Raw genomic sequence first — 21617 nt, 5'->3', positions numbered from 1 at the left:
TAAAGCTTTCTGAAAAACTTGTTCATTTGGCATTTAATATTCAATTTGAAAGCAACTTAAAAATATATGTAAGTAAAATTTTGGCAAACAATATCAAATTGACCTATTGTGTAGAAATGCACGTTTTCAAAAAGCTAGATTTATTAAAAATCTGCCTAATTCTCCGTTATGAACAATTTGACACAGAAGGTGACTGAAGTAATGGTTTATGAAATGTTGTTATGTGAGTTACATGTTTAATTACACTCTTTATTATATATACATATATAAATGTATGGGATCATTGCACATGCTGACTGACCTATGTGGCTTGACCTTTGCTCTAATGACCTTTCAACCCATGGATATTTTGATTTTACAATCTGCCCCATGTACTCACTGGTTTGGTCTTATTTGATTTAATTTGTTTTAGCTGATCAGAAAAAAAAACAATATTGTTCTTCATTAAGAATCCTTCATACTTCAGATTTCTTTTGTTGTCATCAAAATTTGGCTGGAATTCAAATTTAATCAGTGGGAACTTCTGTCAATGCTTCTTAAAATTAGATAAAAATACTTTTAGGCAGTAATATTTTGGATTGTTACTTTTTCAGCTTTATTCTGCATAGATAGGCACACTGCACATAATGCTAAAGTGTAAATGTTAAATTGAGGATAGCAAACTTTCTAGTATTGCTGATGTTCTATTTCAATAGATTAAGTAGGTGATTAAAAACACTTCCTGAAGAAATCATATATGATAGACTAGAACTGAATTCAGAAATTAAAATATTTGTTTAACTTTTGATTTGGAGCTTGATATTTTAGAATTTTGAAATTTTAATGTAAGCCCTGTTGATATATGTCGGAGCTTAGATTGATAGGCATTAAGCATAGTTAGATCAGTGCTTTTCTTTTTATCATCTAGACCCTGTGGTAGAAACGCTGTAAAAGTATCATTCAGATTGATCAAAATTTATTCTGGGAATGAAAACAACTTAAATGGCATTATAGAATGTATTTTGTGTTTACGACCCACTTGACACACACACCTAGTCATGTTTGCTCTCTCTCCTCCCTATCAAAGAACAAATAATTTCTGGCACGGCCGCCTAGAGTGGGACCATACGTCGTCCGCAGGGCGTTATGTGAGAGAAAACTGTCGGCCGCTGTATGTAAGTATCGTCCGACACCTGCCCTGCCGCCCATCCGCCTGATGTTGAATACTCACTCGTCATCTCTCAGCCTGCCATTGTCTGTTCATGCCTGCGCATTGTGTACTGTTCTCAACAGTCTTTGTTCAGTTCATTAGGTAGAGAATGATTTTATTTTTCAAAGATCCACTTTTGGTATTTGTACAAGGGTGACAGGAAAGTCATTGAGCTTCATTTGTAGCATTGTCATTTTTGACCATATATCAAATTTGAAAAGAGAAAAACTTGACGATACAGACTTTGAATTATGTATGTCAAAGAGAGAAAAAAAAAAGTAATTTTAGCTCAGCGGTTAGACATTTCCTTGTCTGTAATCCAAGGATGTCAAAATGGGATCTTGGAATGCTTTATTTTGCTTGCAATAGGCATGATGTTAAAACTGTGATGATGTTCTGTTGACAAATTCCAGAGTGATAACACTTGTTTCAAATTAATCTCAAAGTAATTGTAGTTTTTTAAATTTGGAAATTTTTCAATGCTTTCCAAATTTGAGAATCTCTTTACTGAATTAAACAAAAGACGATGGAACTTGTCAGCAGTAAGGCTTGCATGTTTGTATAGCCGAGCATATTGTTAGAGTGCCCACAGATCCAGGGTTAGCACTAACATCAAAGTACCTACTCGCCCTCCTTATAGTCAGCAATACTGCAAATTAAACAAACATTTTTATGGATGGATTTATAGATTCACTAAAATTAAGGAAGAGAAGAAAAATTATTTGATGAAGGCAACTAGAGTGAAGGGTTTGAGCCACAAAGGGAGGTAATTTGATGATATTGAGTAGCCTTGGATTATGTGGATAGGAGCATGTGAGTGTGTATTGTCTCTCACCAAGCTCTATTTTTGTTACCCCTCTTAAGGAAGTCCAAGTATTTCTACAAGGGGCGGTTAGACTGGGATTCGAAAAGTTCATCAGGGCGGTACGTGAGAGAAAGCTGCAAGCCCTTGGAGGTAAGGAATCCACCATTCCCGAGGCAAATCATCAAGATTTTACCATCGTTTTTATGCAAACATTTGCATATTTAAGATGGAATATTTTGGTGATAAGTGTTTATAATGGGCTGCAGAAACAAAGGTCTGCTCTCATTAAAATCAAACCTAGCAGAAATATCTACAGCGTTGATAGACAAAGGTTTTTTTTTTTTACCTATGTCAAATACAACTTGTGGAAGATGGATATTAGAGATAATCTCTTTGACATAGATACCATGTAATTCTAGTAAGTGATCAAATTTACCATCGCAGAAATTGCATATTCTTTCATCAAAAATACAAAATACAAATACAAAAAATCCTACCTTCCCCACCTTTCCACGCTCTCTACAAAGAAGTAGCAGATGAATACTAAACAGTATATACCTTGGGGTTAATTATGATGACAAAATATGTATCTTTGTATTCATGTTTTAATTTTCAATGTAGTCAGTACATATCCCTGCAGTATATATTTACACTAAACTTTTATTGGTGTTTTTAGTTTTCAATCGGTGTATTCTGAAATATATTTGAGTTTAAATGTGGAGGATATTTTTTATTAATTGTAGCTTTTGTGACAGACACATTTTGGCATATGCATGAGTTTTGTATATTTACACACACATAATTACATACCTATGTTATCATGCCAAAGTAACCATATAAATGTATTTCACTTATGTTGAAATTATTTATGGTTTTATGTAACTGTAAAAAACCTGTGATATTTGAAAGCATTCTTTGTTCTCTGATTAGGGATTCACGTCTTCAGGACCTGTTGTCCTTATTAATATTGGTGTTGAATTTTGACCAGGTCATGGAAAAAATGATGGAATGTCTGGAGACGGATTTGTATGATTGCTACTACTATGGAAAATGATGATTAATTACTTATAATTCACTTTTACTGACAAAGTCAAGAAATTAGGAGTCAAAGACATGGAAATCCAATGCATTACATAAAGATCAAAGACTGATTGAAGACTTTTGATATGAATGAAACTTCAGGAAAAAAAGAGTTTTTCACAAAAGAAGGAAAAAGAAATCAATGGTTCCTTTGGTGTCGTTGATTTGAATTGAAAACACTAATTGACTGTTAATTGATGTATATAAATCAGACTTTCGTGAACGATTAGGGTGCGTGCTGTATTTCCATCACAATCAACCCTATTCATGTCTTCATTCCTATTTCAATATTTGTAATGATGTGTTTCCACATTGTAACCATTGATTTAGTCTGAATTTTTTTTACGTTAAAAAGGACCTAATGATAAATGTCGAAAAAAAATGTTAATATTTTGTGAGATCGGAACACATGAATGAAATGAAACAGCAGTGAGTATGCTTGGAGAGATGGACTTTTGAAGGGGGCATTGACAGATGGGTAAACTAGTTTCTTTTGATTAAAACTCAGTTTATGCTCAATGCACAAATCGTCTTTTATACCTACTAACAATTAAACTATCACTGCAGATTTCTCCCCGTTTTTGAATGTTGTGTGCCGTTCAATATAGTTGGTTTATTGTCTGATGAATGGTTTGAAACTTTATTTTGTGAAAGCTAGGTTGTGCTTCAGTTGAGAAATTTTTGCACTGCTTTTGAAAACTGGAATAGTTTATCAAAAAACATGATTTTATCCCTTTTGCAAGATCCCAGACTGATTTTGATACAGGTGTGAAATTTTGAAATAAAAGCATCTCCAATGTTTGTTATGAAGGCCAGTTTTGTGTGCAATCTTCATTGAGCTTTACCTTGAAGCAGCTCTGTACCACAGTTTGGTGTTCTACCATGTTCGTACACTGGCCAGGAAGAGGACAGCAGGATGAAGTATGATATTTTTTTTTTGTGCGGGTGTGTCCTCGGCGATTTTGCTATGCTGGCATGCCTACTAATTCTGCATTGGACCGGAATGATATATGTGCATCATTGAAGGCTATTTTCTTGATTCTGTAGAAGGAGACAAGGCATGTGTTTTGATCATCTTGAAGTAACACTAATAATATGTGTAAACCAAGTGTTTACTTCCATGGTTAGTATCTGAATTACTTTATTTATCCTAGTCACTGTATCAGTGTTATCACACTATCCTCACTGTGGTGTGTTATTACAGGCAGTTAGGGGGTCTGTATATCCTAGCCACTGTATATCCTAGTCACTGTATCAGTGTTATAACACTATCCTCACTGTAGTGTGTTATTACAGGTAGTTAGGGGGTCTGTATATCACTATATCAGTGTTATAACACTATCCTCACTGTAGTGTGTTATTACAGGTAGTTAGGGGGTCTGTATATCCTAGTCACCCTATCAGTGTTATAACACTATCCTCACTGTAGTGTGTTATTACAGGTAGTTAGGGGGTCTGTATATCCTAGTCACTGTATATACAGGTAGTTAGGGGGTCTGTATATCACTATATCAGTGTTATAACACTATCCTCACTGTAGTGTGTTATTACAGGTAGTTAGGGGGTCTGTATATCCTAGTCACTGTATATACAGGTAGTTAGGGGGTCTGTATATCACTGTATCAGTGTTATAACACTATCCTCACTGTAGTGTGTTATTACCGGTAGTTAGGGGTCTGTATATCACTGTATCAGTGTTATAACACTATCCTCACTGTAGTGTGTTATTACAGGTAGTTAGGGGGTCTGTATATCCTAGTCACTGTATATACAGGTAGTTAGGGGGTCTGTATATCACTATATCAGTGTTATAACACTATCCTCACTGTAGTGTGTTATTACAGGTAGTTAGGGGGTCTGTATATCCTAGTCACTGTATATACAGTTAGGGGGTCTGTATATCACTATATCAGTGTTATAACACTATCCTCACTGTAGTGTGTTATTACAGGTAGTTAGGGGGTCTGTATATCCTAGTCACTGTATATACAGGAAGTTAGGGGGTCTGTATATCCTAGTCACTGTATCAGTGTTATAACACTATCCTCACTGTAGTGTGTTATTACCGGTAGTTAGGGGGTCTGTATATCCTAGTCACTGTATCAGTGTTATAACACTATCCTCACTGTAGTGTGTTATTACCGGTAGTTAGGGGGTCTGTATATCCTAGTCACTGTATCAGTGTTATAACACTATCCTCACTGTAGTGTGTTATTACAGGTAGTTAGGGGGTCTGTATATCACTATATCAGTGTTATAACACTATCCTCACTGTAGTGTGTTATTACAGGTAGTTAGGGGGTCTGTATATCCTAGTCACTGTATCAGTGTTATAACACTATCCTCACTGTAGTGTGTTATTACAGGTAGTTAGGGGGTCTGTATATCCTAGTCACTGTATATACAGGTAGTTAGGGGGTCTGTATATCCTAGTCACTGTATCAGTGTTATAACACTATCCTCACTGTAGTCTGTTATTATAGGTAGTTAGGGGGTCTGTATATCACTGTATCAGTGTTATAACACTATCCTCACTGTAGTGTGTTATTACAGGTAGTTAGGGGGTCTGTATATCCTAGTCACTGTATATACAGGAAGTTAGGGGGTCTGTATATCCTAGTCACTGTATCAGTGTTATAACACTATCCTCACTGTAGTGTGTTATTACAGGTAGTTAGGGGGTCTGTATATCCTAGTCACTGTATATACAGGTAGTTAGGGGGTCTGTATATCCTAGTCACTGTATATACAGGTAGTTAGGGGGTCTGTATATCCTAGTCACTGTATATACAGGTAGTTAGGGGATCTGTATATCCTAGTCACTGTATCAGTGTTATAACACTATCCTCACTGTAGTCTGTTATTACAGGTAGTTAGGGGGTCTGTATATCACTGTATCAGTGTTATAACACTATCCTTACTTTAGTCTGTTATTACAGGCAGTTAGGGGGTCTATACAATTAATGATAGTCGTTAGTTAGCGGAATTTCACCAGTTAATGACGGTCATTAATGAGCGTGTTTACATCAGTAAGTGTCAGTAATTAAAGAGGTGGTAGTGACACCAATAGAAGCTTGTTATAGTACTGGCAAATAGCATTTCTTAATGGATGAACTTTTTGCCAATTAGATTCAATATCTGAAGAACATATACTAAATAGATTATCTTGTTTCTTTACAGTTTCCTTATGTCATTAACTTATGGGCGTAGTACACATCATGATCTTACACATTGTAACTGTATCAATCATGTTTATTCTTTTGAAAATCAATAAAAGAAATTGATGTTGTGTTGATTAGAAGTTGATAAATTATGTCATCCTTTGTTTAGAAAAAGAGAGAAATTTTAGCTTGCCATCAGATGGTTGGCTGTTCAAATCGCCTTTGTGGTCCATTGTCCACCTGTTGTCCATCCATCCTTTAACAATTCTTGTTGTTCCTGTTTTTTTTTATTGATCTTTCTTGAATCTCATAGGAAGCTTCATCTTCAGTTTCATGACTGATTGAAGAAACAAAATGGTCCACAAGCTGCCATGTTCAGTTTTGAAAGTCAAGTTTGTTTTTGCTATTTCTTTATAAGTATTGGATGTGTCTTTCTCAGACATATCTACCCTCAACCCCTTCTAATTATATCTATAGATGATTTGGATTAATCATTATCAAAATTGATATTTAGGTTCTTCTTGGTCTCCGCCTTTGCATACATTTTTCAAGGGATGGGAAAGGAGAAAATATAATGGAAAAATGCAACTGATAAAGGAACAGTTTAGACCATATGATAGTGGACGCCAAAATCCCTCTGGGGTCTCTTATTATAGTTGCTATGATGAAGAGTTTTAAATAAGTTCAAATAAATTTCAACAATATATTATGTGATTGTTAATGAAAGTTTATTGTTTATATGAAAATTATCACAATTGTTAAAGATATTTCAAAATACTTGTGAGAAATATGAAAATGGTTTATGTAAATTCTTCAAAATTTTATATATAAAAAAAAATTCCAGCGTTTACTTCCAGTCGTATATTGTGTATTGTATTGTTGTTTTTCAGCATTACATTCGAGACAAGGGGCCAGAACATCGGCAACTGATTGAGTTGACTGAGATGATGCTCGAGTACATACCAGAGGAACGCATTACTTTACGAGAGGCAATGAACCATCCGTTCTTTGGTCCATGTCGGAAATTTTATGCAGAACGTCTTCCTCTAGACAACCCAGCCGAGAGGAAAAAATCAGCTTCATTAGAAGAAGGAAAGATGGCAGAACTGACTGTCCCAACCAATGGATCACAAAGGGAATCCTCAGAACGCCGGTCAAGATCAGCTGCCAAATCTAGGGAAGATTCTGGTGAGGTGAGCCATGTTGAACAGAACCATACAGAGCTGAGTTCTAGTCAAGAGGTGGCACAAAATATTCCAATGAAAGTAGAGGAGAAAGTTCCAGAGGTGGTTCCAAAGAAACAGAAAACGCCAAACAAGGTACTACCAGAGAAAACAAGTGGCTATGTAACATACAAAGAAAGGAAAAGAAAGGCTGCAGAAGCACAAGCAAAAATGTCTCCTCCTAAGGATCCTAACAAGCCAAGGTCATGGCGTCTCAAACTTGAGATGGAAATGGCCAGTGAAACAGAGAAACCCAAGGATGACTATGCCTCTAATCCACCAACAGAGCAGACTACAACGGTGGTGGATACCAAGGCCGCGGAGCCAGAGGTGCTCAGCATTAAAGCATGGAGACAGAAGAAAGAGCTAGAGGTTGCTGAACCAGAGCATCTTGAATTGACATTACCTAAAAAAGAAAAAGAGGCTTCACCAGCTGCTGAGGAACCAAAGACTTACGATGCCTTTACTCGAAGGAAATCATGGCGACAAAGAATGGAGGAGAACATGGAGGAAGAACAGCCAGCAGAGGAGGTTGTAGAGAGGGTTCCGGAACAACAGCAACTGTCACCTGACAGATTACAGGTCAAAGTTGTGTCTCCATCACGAATGGACAAGGGATCAGCTATCCGAACCTGGAGACAGATGTTTGGGTCTGAAGACAGTAGTTCACATAAGGATGAATCTAGTACACACAAAATAGAAAAGCCTGCAAGCTTTGACAGTTTTGATGAGTCAACTAGTCGAAAAACTTCCATCTCTGAGAGAGGTGAGTCACCTGGATTCGACCCTGAAGAAACAGTTGCTGAACGTCTCCAACGTCGGCGAAGAGAGCGTGGAGGAGGTGATCGTAGAAAGTCTGGGCATGTGTCTGGACATGAGGAAGAACTGGAAGTGGAACCCGTCCCAAAAAGAGAAGAGAAACCACTGTCAGCATATCAACTGCTCAAGCTTGCACTGGCTAAGCCTGTCTCTGTAGATAGGTCAAAATCCGAGCTTAATCACCAGCAGAAACCAGAAGAACCAGTCAAAGGGCCAATACAAGATCTCAAAGTGGAAGTGACGGAAAGATCCTGGTCAGAACCAGAGAAAGTTCCTAAAGAAAAGGAGAAGAAGCCTGAGGAAGATCCACTCAAGCTGTTGCTAAGCCAGACTTTTACCCCAAGTGTCTTCTTAAATATGTCACAGCACCAGCCGATTAGCCCCATTATTGAGGTTCCATCCTCTGCAGAGGCCCCTGACACTGCCTCATCAGGAGCTAATGCTTTTTCGTTTGAAACTAATCTCAGCAACAATGAAACAGAAGGCGAGACAAGCACTGTATGTAACACAGAAGTGGGAGGAGATGTAGAACAGCAAGATACCAGCCAGACAGATTCACAGCAAGGTTTTTTATCCCAAGGTGCTGACTGTGAGCAGGAGGCAGTCAGAGACACCGCCAAGACCATTGTAGAGATGAATCCTGCAGGGCCTGTGATGACGGTGACAGTTCCCCCGCCTGTCATCGCAGTGGCCAATCCTACTCCAGTGATTGCTGTGACTGATCCAACACCCGATACTGTTACTGTAGTGCTAGAGCAGCCAGCAGCATTGGTGTATGATCCCACTGATACAAGGAATATGGTGACTTTGCCAACTCAAACCATGGTTCTTGAACCATCCCCAATACAGAAACCTCCCATTGTGGCCTACACAGCTGTTCTCTCAGACACACCCTTGGACAGTGACACTCAGGTCAAGGTTGAGGAAGCTCAGAATAAAACACAGAAGAAAACTGCTAAGCGTGCACACAGGAAACGGAGTAAAAAACAGGCACCCACATCAGAGCAGTGTTTTTTATCTGAAGTGGGCCTTGACCCAGATCCCGATCCCAGTGTTGTGGAAGGCGAACTGGTGCTGCATGAGCCGTCTCGGGTTCATGCTTCTCCTCTGCCTTCTGGTATCGCTGTTAGCAATATATTCACAGGTAAAACTCCAAACAGTCCTGTGATGTCTGACCTTGGCTCTCCCTCAGTAGCAGATTCCAACTCCATTCAGAATATTCAAAGGACTAATTCTGGTGGCGAGCATTTGGTTATAGACGATGCTGACAATTGTGTGTCGGTCATTTTGCCTTCTGGTTGTGATAACACTGTTGAACGTGATCCGGTCTACACAACACAAGCACCGGATGGAGGACCGCAATCTAATCCATCTAGTGGGATAGAGACTGTATGACAGTGACCAATCATAGAAGGTGGATATTTTACTCTACTTGGCTATGGAGTGAGCATGATTACAGATGTCCTCATCAAATAGAGCATGGTGTGGTAAAAAAACAGAAGTTTTTTTCATAGATGTAGCATGATGTGGTAAGAGAACAGAGAAAATATTACTTGCTTAAGTAAAGCATGTTGTGGTAATGAACAGAAATATTACTTAGGTAAAGCATGGTTTGGTAATGAATGGAGAAGATATTACCTGCACAAGTCAAACATTGTGTTGTAAAGGAATGGAAAAGATAATAGTTGCATAGGAAAAGAATGTGGCAAGGGAGCAGAGGTGTTACTTTCATGAGTAAGTCATTGTTTTATAAGCGAATCATAATGATGCTACTTACTTTGGAGGGGTATGATATGTAAGGGAACTGAGGTGTTACTGTCATAGGTAAATCATTGTGTTATAAGTGAATCGTAATGATGTTACTTATTTTGGAAGGGTATGATGTGTAAGGGAACTGAGGTGGGTAAAACTAAGCATGACTCTAGCATTGTTAACATGGACGGTAAATCATAGGTACAAGGAAAGGTGACAGTGAAATATATGTAGACAGAAGAACTAAGGGAAAATATTTAGATAGGTAGACGAATGTCAACTGTGGAGAGAAGCAAAACTGTTAATGAAGCAGTACAGCATGGCATTGCAAAAGGAAGGTTTTCGTTGCCATAGGCATATTAAGTTGGTGTTTAATGCATGTGTCACCATCCTGTCAGGTATGGTCGGTTTTGGTTGTCTAAAATGGCTTGATCTTTTGCGAATGACTTGAAGTGTTGTGTGTTGTCAGAAGGTTTTGAATGGCATGGACTTGGTTGTCAGTGACTTGTTGGTATGTTAGAAAACAGATCTATAATTAGAAAGATTGTATTAAATACATACATGTATACTTACCTACTAATCTATCAATAACTCCAACGTGTCATCGAAATAAAGGATTCACAACTTTATGCAAGATATCCAGTGTTATTGAAGTTTATCAAATTAAAGATATAACTGTCACAAATGGCGGATGAGTCTTGAATCTGGTGATAAATGCTGAACAGCTTTCTTTAGTGTAGATTTATACCTGAAACCTTTATGTGATTATATCGATTTTATAACTGAAGAGAAAACTATTTTCATTTGAAATAATTGGATTCATATTGATTCCTGATGAGATGTTCTTTTAAAAAAATAAATCTTAAAAAAGTGTCTGGTGTGACTGATTTTGAATGAGTTTCTTTGTATGATTTTTGGAAATCTTTGAGAGTATTTGCTCTTGGATTGAATTTACCTCATCTTGCTCTTGAGATGGTCAAGTCTGATATCATATTTGTATCCCACCAGGGAAATAATACATCTTGAATATGAACAGGGAAAATCTAATAGTGATGATTGGAAAATTATTGGAAGTACCAAATACTAGGTTTTTGCATGTATAAGGAATTTGTATGAAGTAGCTTTTACTTTAGAATGACATGAGAAATGTGTGAAGTACGTAGAGATAACGGGAGCACTGGATTTGTTAGTCGCACAAAAATGGTTAATACTGGTACACATTAATGAAAAATTACGACATATGTCTCTGTAGGCATGAGTTCTATTGAATGATGCTGATTGTTATTTAGTGTTACTCAAAACCCAAGGTTTGCATCAACCTGGAGGTGGTGTCTTGATCAGAGTTCTGTTAAATGATACTGATTGGAACTTGTTGTTACTCAAAACCCAAGGTTTGTATCAACCTGATTATGGTACACCACAATTCACCTGTAAGTGGTGTCTTGACTAGCGTTCTGTTGAATGATACTGATCGTAACTTATAGTTAATAAAACCAAGATTTGTATTAACCTGACTATGGTACACCACAATACACCTGTAGGTGGTGTCTTGACTAGACATCTGTTGATTGATGCTAACTGTTACCTATAATTATCTTTAATGATTCGTGGATGTAAATGATATGGTAAGTACAGAAGCAAGGCTGTTTTTTAAAATGAGAACACAACGAATTGATATGGTGGAATATTTCGTTGTTTAGAGAACAAAGAATGCTTTCAGTATAGAATGTATTACATCACACAAACAGGTACAAAACAACATGCTTATTGTAAACCAACATTCACAGTTATGAACTTCAGCGATTTTCACTGTTGTGATTATCTTTTATGAAGTAAAGCTATGTTATTATCTGTCATTATGCCCCCTGTAGGGAGAGCATGTAGTTGTTACTTTGTCCATCTGTCAGTCATAATTTTGTCCGGAGCATAACAAAAATTATAAGTGGTATCAACATAAAACTTCAGAAGTAGATAGATCTCAACAACAAGTGCAGTGCACAAGAACCATCTCTCATGTTTGCAAATTTAGGAGTTATAGCCCTTTGTTATTTTTTATACTTAAATTTTGTCCCTTTCGGGGATCTTAATCTGTGTCTTAGACAGCCCTTGTTATGTCTATCTTCATTTAAAATGAAATTTTACGCATTTGTTTCCATCACGAAGTTCAGGAAAATAAATTGCACATAAAAAAAGAATGTTGCTTTACAGTGATTGTATTATAGAACAACCATATTTAGCCATACTAACCTGATCTGTCACAATAACTTTACACTGGTTTTATTTCAGGTAGAATTTATTAAGTGTAATTAAAACTGTATAACATGCAATGATTGTTGTGTAGAAACATTCATTTTTATAGGCTGCATACATACTTTTAAAATGGAAAAGAAAAAAAAAAGATTCAAGATAAAAAAATATGTCATTGGAAATATTGTATCCTAAAAGAAAAAAAACTCACAAAATAAAGAAGTAAAAATACTTCTGATTATTTCATGTTATACAGTATGATGATACACATATTGATTCTAGTTGTATTTGTTTAGGACCTGTTTAAGGAAAACACTAAGAATAGGATATACCAATTTATTCTATATCAATAATCCCTGGTTAGAAAGAAGTTTTGATTTTTTCCAGTTTACTGTAATATCTTTGTTTTGTTCATTTTCCTACATGGATAACTAATGTGAGGCCTTTGTTCTTTGCAGCGGTATCTTAGAGACCCAGAAAACCCTGATCATCGCGACTTGTTTGATCTCATCAATCAGATGCTTGAGTATGACCCAGCTGAACGACTAACCCTCAAGCAGGCCATGATGCATCGTGTCTTTGCCAAATATCAAGTTAAAGCGGAAGAAGAGACAACTAACGATGGCGACCGGGAGCGCTCTCACAGCCTCAGCAGATGAATCCTACTGTGACAAGAGTTTTTCTGACCAAGTCAATCCCTTACCGTTACCAGACCTACCGTGCATAATTCCTTGTCCACGGTTAATGAAGCAGTGCTGGTCTGACAGTCACAGTTGACTCAATGCACTAACTGTAACCATACAGAACCTGCGGTTATGATTCATGTTGATGGTAAGCTGGATGCGTGCTTCAACTGAAAATGTACTCGCTCCCTGAATGCAATAATTTATTGCGAGCATTGTGTTATAAGAGAACACGCAACAGCATGTAACAGAAAGATTGGTTGTGTTCTTTACCTGAATTTGCTCTCAGTAATGAGCAATAGTCAGAAGTTCAACATCAGGGAAAGTAAAGACTGCCTGTAAGTAATGAAGACTTGTAAGGGTGTGCAAGGTATAGCTGAGGTCAGGACTATAATTCCTGGTCTCGATAGTGCTGGTCCAGGTCTGCAGTTTTAATAAAGATTACCGGTCAGTCCATGCTAACAACCCACAGATGTGTGAAACCTCAGAAGTGTGAGAGGTGTGAGTAGGGTGATGTTATAAAACATGTGCAATATATATGACCGGTATTTACTTGTATTGAAGGGATGTACATGCAAACAGGTGATGCATTTTGTGGCTATGAGTAATTGCATTAGCTGGCAGCCATGTTGATTATTAGAGTGTGTAGTGGCGAGGCAAAAAGAGATGGAATGTTAACCATGTAGATGTGTGTGTCGATGCTGTAAACCAACTAAATTGTAACTGTTAACTGTGAAGTTCAAGTAGTGTTCAGCAAAGTTTGTTACAAAGGCCATCTTTGTGGTGTTCGATTTTGGTGAAGTTGTAGCCAAGCAATAATGAGATAATATCTGCATGCTACTGTAACTATAAATATGACTAGTCGCTATGGTTGCCTGGGCAATCATTCTCGGATGCAAATCATGCTGGGATTGTCCCACGTCTGTCTTATCTCCTACTTACAAATGCTGTGTGCTGTGATGTTCACCAATTTTCAGGCTGGGTCAAATTTGCTTTTGAAAGGCATTTTTCATTGATTTCTTTAGAGAAATTGTTTTATTTATCGTTTACTTGTGAGTATCTAAGTCGTCGAAAATTTGTGATGTTTTTGAAAAATCTAGCCAAAACAACTTCTTAGCTGTTTATTATTTTTTTTTTCTTTGAAAGGAATGACTTAATCATAGCTTCCAGTGAGTGAGATTTGAAATGTATGAGAGTATTGACAAACAATTTTAATGGTTTGAAATGATATGTTTGTTGTACATTGTGAATAATTTCCTGCTGTCGTGAAAGAATTGCTAAGTTAATTTATTACTGTGTATAGTGTTGCACTATTCATCACTGCCATATTATATAATATTAATTGGATAAAACCATGATCAAGTTGCATTTTAAAATGAATTCAATAAGCTTTTTGAAAATCATACACATACACAAGAAGTTTACCTCAATGAATAGTGAAAATACTCATAGATGTATTGCAACCAAAAATATGCAAATAAATTTCTAAATATAACAAACAAAAGTGATAATGACTAAATATCTCCTATATATGTAGACAAGAACTGCCAAATTTGTTTTATCAAGCTAATGTTTAACGAGGACTTAACATGTTTGTGAAAGTATTTATATCAGAATAGAAACTAAACTAACAATATTTTAATGAATCAACATTAAGTGTGGTATTTTAATATTTCTTTTCATTTTAAAACTTTCTGAATTGAAAATGATTTTTACAATTCAGCTTCCATGATGATTAAAGTTTTACTCATAGGAGAAAGCCCTTATATCATCTGTGTGATTGGTTGAAATCTGCTGGCACTCATAAAACCAGCACGTGATATGTGGAATCTATGAACCCATGTCAGAGCCATGATCTGATTAGTTGTACTAGTTCACATGTAAACCTAGAATTGATTGGTGGAATCCCAGCACAATCCATCACTTTATACAGCATACATTTGAAGTCATTGCACACGGTCATGTAGTTCGTATTTATGTGAGGACTGGAGGCCCCAGAAGGGTTTTGCATTGGTTTAAGCCCCAGAAGGGTGGAGAATTGTAAGAGGCCTCAGAGAGGTGTAGCATTGTGCGAGACCCAGAAGGGTGGAGTATTGTGCTAGGCCCCAGAAAGATGGAGTATTGTGCTAGGCCCCAGAAAGGTGGAGTATTGTGCCAGGCCCCAGAAGGGTGTAGTATTGTGTCAGGCCCCAGAAAGGTGTAGTATTGTGTCAGGCCCCAGAAAGGTGGAGTATTGTGCCAGGCCCCAGAAGGGTGTAGTCTTGTGCCAGGCCCCAGAAGGGTGTAGTATTGTGCCAGGCCCCAGAAGGGTGTAGTATTGTGCCAGGCCCCAGAAAAGTGGAGCATAATGTCAGGTCAGGTCCCCGAAAGGTGGGGTATTGTGCCAGGCCCCAGAAAGGTCGAGTATTGTGCCAGGCCCCAGAAAGGTGGAGTATTCTGCTATGCCCCAGAAAGGCATAGGTGTTGTGCCAGGCCCCAGAAGGGTGGAGTATTGTGCTAGGCCCCAGAAGGGTGTAGCAGTGTGCCAGGCCCCAGAAGGTTGTAGTATTGTGACAGGCCCCAGAAGGGTGTAGCATTGTGCCAGGCCCCAGAAAGGGTGGCATTAGTGCCTCACAGGGTATATGTTTGTTGTATATTTCACTCCAGGGTAGAACTCACTAATTTATTGGTGCTATTCAGTCTGCATGCTCTCATCATGTACATAACTTCATGTGCAAATTAAATGTGTGTATAAATAAACTTGTTTCATTGCCCACAAAGTGTTTTATGTTGATATTTTTACATGGTTCATCAATTATATATAAGTTTGTTTTAGAAACCAAAAGTAATTTTTAAAAAAACTTTTTTAAGCTTTTGAATGCCCTTTTTATTCAAGGAGAGGCTGTACATTACCAGTGGCTTTTCTGAAGTGTTGGGGCAGTTTTCTGATCAGTAATGATGTGCCATGTCAAATCAGATTTTATATCTTACTTTGCTCTTTTATAATATAGGCAGTTATAAGAAAGGGACAGGTACTTTTGTTATTTTTGTCCCCTTGTGTACTTAAAACAAACTTATCATATGCTTAATCTATAGTAGTCTTGTAGAACTTGTCTTCAAGCATTGACTATAAAGAAGAATAATGTGTAACATGATATTAAACATTAATGTATAACATGACATTAAAGAAGAACAATGTGTAACATGACATTAAAGAAGAACAATGTCTAACATGCAATTAAAGAACGTGTAACATGATATTAAAGGAGGACACAGTGTAAGACGACATTAAACATAGGACATAGTGTAATGTGACATTAATTAAGTGTAATGTGACATTAATGGATGACTAAGTGTAATGTGACATTAATGGATGACTTAAGTGTAATGTGACATTAATGGATGACTGAGAGTAATATGACATTAATGGATGACTAAGTGTAATGTGACATTAATGAATGACTAAGTGTAATGTGACATTAATGGATGACAGTGTAATGTGACATTAATGGATGACTAAGTGTAATGTGACATTAATGGATGACTTAGTGTTAATATAACATTAATGGAGGACTAAGTGTAATGTGACTTTAATGGATAACTAAGTGTAATGTGACTAATGGATGGCTAAGTGTAATGTGACATTAATGGATGACTAAGTGTACTATGACATTAATGGATGACTTAGTGTTAATATAACATTAATGGAGGACTAAGTGTAATGTGACATTAATGGATGACTAAGTGTAATGTGACATTAATGGATGACTTAGTGTAATGTGACATTAATGGATGACTAAGTGTAATGTGACATTAATGGATGACTTAGTGTTAATATAACATTAATGGAGGACTAAGTGTAATGTGACATTAAAGGAGGACTAAGTGTAATGTTACTTTAAAGGAGGACAAGTGTACTATGACAGACATTAATGGAGAGCAAAGTGTGATATGACATAAAAGAAGGACAAAGTGCATCATGACATTAATATAGACAAAATGTTATATGACATTAATTGAAGACAATGTGTAACATGACATCAATGGAGGACAAAGTGTAGGATGACATTAAATGAAGGACAAAAGTGTTACATGACATTAATGAAGGACAAAGTGTATTCTAACATTTTTTTCTAAAGTTATTGATATTCCGTGTCACAGAAGTGACACAATACCATGAATTTGGTTATTTCACATATAACAGGAACATTTTAAAGAAGAGGTATAATGTTTGTGATAAACATTTAAGTTATAACAGAATAAAATCTTCCAATTATATCAACTCTGTTTTAGCTGCAAAGCAGACAAGCAATACAGGCATATGGAGCCTTCAGCCAAGAAACTCTTGATAAAGATTTTAACATATTTGACTCATTGGCCTTAAAAGTGGGCCAAGGTCATTTAACAATCTTCAGCATACCACTGGTCCAGTATATATCTCAACTGTAGACCCCTTGATTATTGAGAAATGGAAAACGTTGACACTGGCGGTACAGACAAGGGATTCATGAAGGCAAATGACCCCTTGGCTTTGGGCAGGTAACCTAAAAATCACTTGGTTTTAGAGTGCAATTTTCCTTCTATTCTGGTCACTAAACTATACACTTGGCTGAGGTTGAAAACCAAAGATTTTGGAGTCCCATTGCCAAACTCCCTCTGGAATCTCTTTTTCATCTAAACAAATTACTTGAATCTCAAAAATGAAATTTGCACTTTTATACTGAACATGAAGAATTTCTGGAAGGAATGAAGATGTCTGGTGTGTTCTCGATCAAACAAAAAAACAACAGTGAAATCATGACTAGTCTAGACAAAAACTTGAGAATAAAAAATTTAAAATCATACAAAATAAGTATCAGTAAATTCAAGGAAATTACATGTAAAATTTGGATGAGTGGCCTATAGCCGCAAGTACTCGCGTGGTCAGGTAACCACTGCTCTACACAAAACTCATTACAATAGAGATTGGAAATTGAAGTTCACAGATGAGTGACAACAGATGGAGCCCCATGGGAATAGCTCTCTTGAGCCTTTGACTCACATGTATGCATGGATGGATGGATGAATGGACAGACAGAAGAACATGAACTCCAGCAATCAATCCCCAGTCAAAAATTTGTAGTGCATTCTGGGAAAAGTGTTAAAAGATTTAAATTTTCAAAATGCAAAATGGGTACATGTAGCCATCTTGACTTTCAATCAGTTCCCAAATTGTAACATACTAAATTGGACCACTCGGAAGAACATGTGAAGTTTTGAGTTAGATTCCTCTCGCATATTAATTATAACAGTTTGCTTGATAGTATTCATTTTAGTGAAAATTATTATGTAGAACGTCAAAAGTTAAGATGACTCCAAGATCTATTTATATATATTTTTTGACGTATCACCACTTGGTCAAGGTGTTTCAGGGAATATGTGTATGACATTAAGTGTAACAGTTCTTCTGGAGTTTGCAAGTACCCTAGTAATTGGTGACAGAAAACATTAAACACAGATGGAGAGACAGAAAAGATGAAATTACCAAATACTGTATGAAGATTTCAAGAAATCAAATTTTGTTTGAAAGAACACAATAACATTAGACTTCAAATTTTGGAAAAAAAACAAAATATGTTTATTAAAATGCCAATGAGTATGCGGAAATTTCACTTGATCCTCACAATAAAACCTCTCTACTCTTTATGTTGATAATTTTATATCTGTACTTAATCATGCAGCCTATCCCTATATCTCACATTCAAAATATCATTGTAGCTCACAAAGTGTTACATTCAACTGGAAAACCAGCCACAATCAGTTCAGTCCCCAGGTCTATCATTCTCACCTGGTTTTGTGCTCTACTTAGCATCTTTTCTGACGTTATTGAGGGTGTATCCATTAAGTCTGGCTTATTATATACTCTATACTTTTGTTGGACACAATGAAGAATGTCCTGTTGGCTGTATCTATAATTTAACTTTGACTGTCCTGTTGGCTGTATCTATAATCTCCTTTGACTGTCCTGTTGGCTGTATCTATAATTTCCTTTGTCTGTCCTGTTGGCTGTATCTATAATTTCCTTTGTCTGTCCTGTTGGCTGTATCTATAATTTTCTTTGACTGTCCTGTTGGCTGTATCTATAATCTCCTTTGACTGTCCTGTTTGCTCTATCTATAATTTCCTTTGACTGTTCTGTTGGCTGTATCTATAATTTCCTTTGTCTGTCCTGTTGGCTGTATCTATAATTTCCTTTGACTGTCCTGTTGGCTTATCTATAATTTCCTTTGTCTGTCCTGTTGGCTGTATCTATAGTTTCCTTTGACTGTCCTGTTGTCTGTATCTATAATTTCCTTTGACTGTCCTGTTGACTGTATCTATAATTTCCTTTGACTGTCCTGTTGTCTGTATCTATAATTTCCTTTGTCTGTCCTGTTGGCTGTATCTATAATTTCCTTTGTCTGTCCTGTTGGCTGTATCTATAATTTTCTCCTTTGACTGTCCTGTTTGCTCTATCTATAATTTCCTTTGACTGTTCTGTTGGCTGTATCTATAATTTCCTTTGTCTGTCCTGTTGGCTGTATCTATAATTTCCTTTGACTGTCCTGTTGGCTGTATCTATAATTTCCTTTGTCTGTCCTGTTGGCTGTATCTATAGTTTCCTTTGTCTGTCCTGTTGTCTGTATCTATAATTTCCTTTGACTGTCCTGTTGACTGTATCTATAATTTCCTTTGACTGTCCTGTTGTCTGTATCTATAATTTCCTTTGTCTGTCCTGTTGGCTGTATCTATAATTTCCTTTGTCTGTCCTGTTGGCTGTATCTATAATTTCATTTTTTATCTATATTGCCTTGTTTAGGCTGTAATTTGTTTTGCTATCTCCAACTGTATCTTGTGTTTTCGTTTATTACACATCATCCAAACTGTAAATACATCAAATAAATACACATATTTTGATACATAAATCATATAAGTTTAGTTTTTTTTATATATTGGGGATCTTACAGGAGCTTACAATTCTAATAAGGTTTAAGAGATAGCCTAGGAATTTTCATTTTACTTTTCTCTAGCAAGGTTCAATGAAAAATTCATCAAAAACATCTATAATTCTTACACAAAATTGAAACTTTTCAAACAAATTGAACTAAGAAATACAGCTTAGATACTGTAAAAACAGCATTTAAAATATTTAACTAACATAAATAGATGTTTATGATATTATCTTTCTATATCTCTTCTTTAGTGATGTCAAAATGCATATGATGATGTGATGTGTTGCAGGAATGTATAATGGACAGACTGGTGAATGTCTTAAGATATCCTCTTGTAAAGTTACAGCAAAGAAATTTTAGTTAACTAGACTTGATGTGTTTATGTACTATTTTTTCCCAAAAGTTCATGGCGAATCTTTTACCAAGTAAAAAAACAGAGATAGAAAGCCGAGTAATTTTTAAATTGAACATGCTAAATCATTTGCATATATACATTTTTGGTATGAAAATGAGCTTCACTTATTGCTGGCTGGCTAATGTCTCTGGTCAGGTAGGTCAGTGCTTTATCAACACCAAATATAGCCTTGTTGTCATCTGGAAACATTGACATATGATATTTTGATTATCCAAGATTTACATCAGGGCTCTCGATCTGCCAGATTTGGGGCCAATATTCGGCTCCATTCCCAATGTAAAATAGTATCTTTTTTCCCAATTTAGACCCCAAGTTTTCCCAATTCTAAGGAAAACAACATTATTTTTCCCAATTCTAAGGGCCTCGGGCCCCAGTCCCAAAATGGGGTGTGAGAGCCCTGTACATGACTGAAACAATGGGTACAATCACTGGAAGCAATTTCTATTTGATATAAAAATAATTGTGAGCAGTTGATGGATTTCCCAACTTCAAGAAGTAACATGATAAGGGGAGATAATCTACTCTTGTTGTCACTACAGTTGTGCTATGTAATTTCACAACTATAGTTCTTCAGTTCTCCTCTGTATAATGTTTTTCCAATTTTCAAACGTAACGTTTGTATCATGCTGTAATTTCACAGATTAAGGAAATGACATTTAATTAGTGAGCATACTAAGAACTACTTCCATAATCTGAATTCAGTCAAATAAGCAATGTTTGTGCTGGTTACTTCAGCAAATATGACTTAAATAGGTTTTCCTTATAATTTTTTCCAAAATCCAATTAAAGTTATTAATTTCTATCTTCTCTGTTGTTTTATTCATGCATTTTTCATTTAAGTGCAAATAAACTGACACTCAAAATTTTTAATTTGTGGTAATTTATTGACATACTGATGAAATATCTACATAGCTTACATTATCTGATCATGAAGAGTCAAGCTTTAGGTTATCTACACGGATACCAAACATGTCAGAGGTCCGTAGGATTGCATTCGGTACCGTGCCCATTGGAGTGAGGAGGTTCATCACCTGGACATGCTGAATGTCGAAGTCTACCGGGCCGAGTTTGCACGACACATTTGTCTTCTCGTGCATTTTTACATAGGCGTCTTGACCAACTACAGCAGACATCACACGAAGGAATCTCTCCCGCAGCAACGTTCTGGTATCTTGCTGTTTAAGTATGTCTGTATCCATGTTTTCAGCAACTAAATGTAAAAAAAATCTGTGATGAGATCAAATAAATTTACCTTCATCTTCTCATCAGGGACACTTCAATAAAGTTACAAAT

The 21617-nt window shown here is 36.5% G+C and overlaps 1 protein-coding gene across 1 annotated transcript in view; it reads left to right on the top strand.

Moving 5' to 3' along the window:
• LOC132564128 (uncharacterized) overlaps positions 1 to 12823 on the top strand; it is a 43530-nt gene extending 30707 nt beyond the window's left edge. Inside the window, exons 11-13 of the mRNA XM_060228810.1 lie at positions 1067 to 1154; positions 7126 to 9691; positions 12735 to 12823. Coding sequence (XP_060084793.1) covers positions 1067 to 1154; positions 7126 to 9672 — 2635 coding nt within the window. The 3' untranslated portion in view covers positions 9673 to 9691; positions 12735 to 12823. The remainder of the gene's footprint in view (positions 1 to 1066; positions 1155 to 7125; positions 9692 to 12734) is intronic.
• The last annotated feature ends 8794 nt before the right edge of the window (positions 12824 to 21617 follow it).

This window comes from Ylistrum balloti, unplaced genomic scaffold (genome assembly GCF_031769215.1).
Source record: "Ylistrum balloti isolate Yb309-2 unplaced genomic scaffold, AGI_CSIRO_Ybal_v1 Utg369680, whole genome shotgun sequence".
Taxonomy (NCBI): Eukaryota; Metazoa; Mollusca; class Bivalvia; order Pectinida; family Pectinidae; genus Ylistrum; species Ylistrum balloti.
Note: the sequence above shows the minus strand (reverse complement) of the source record. Positions and strands in the feature narration are given on the sequence as shown.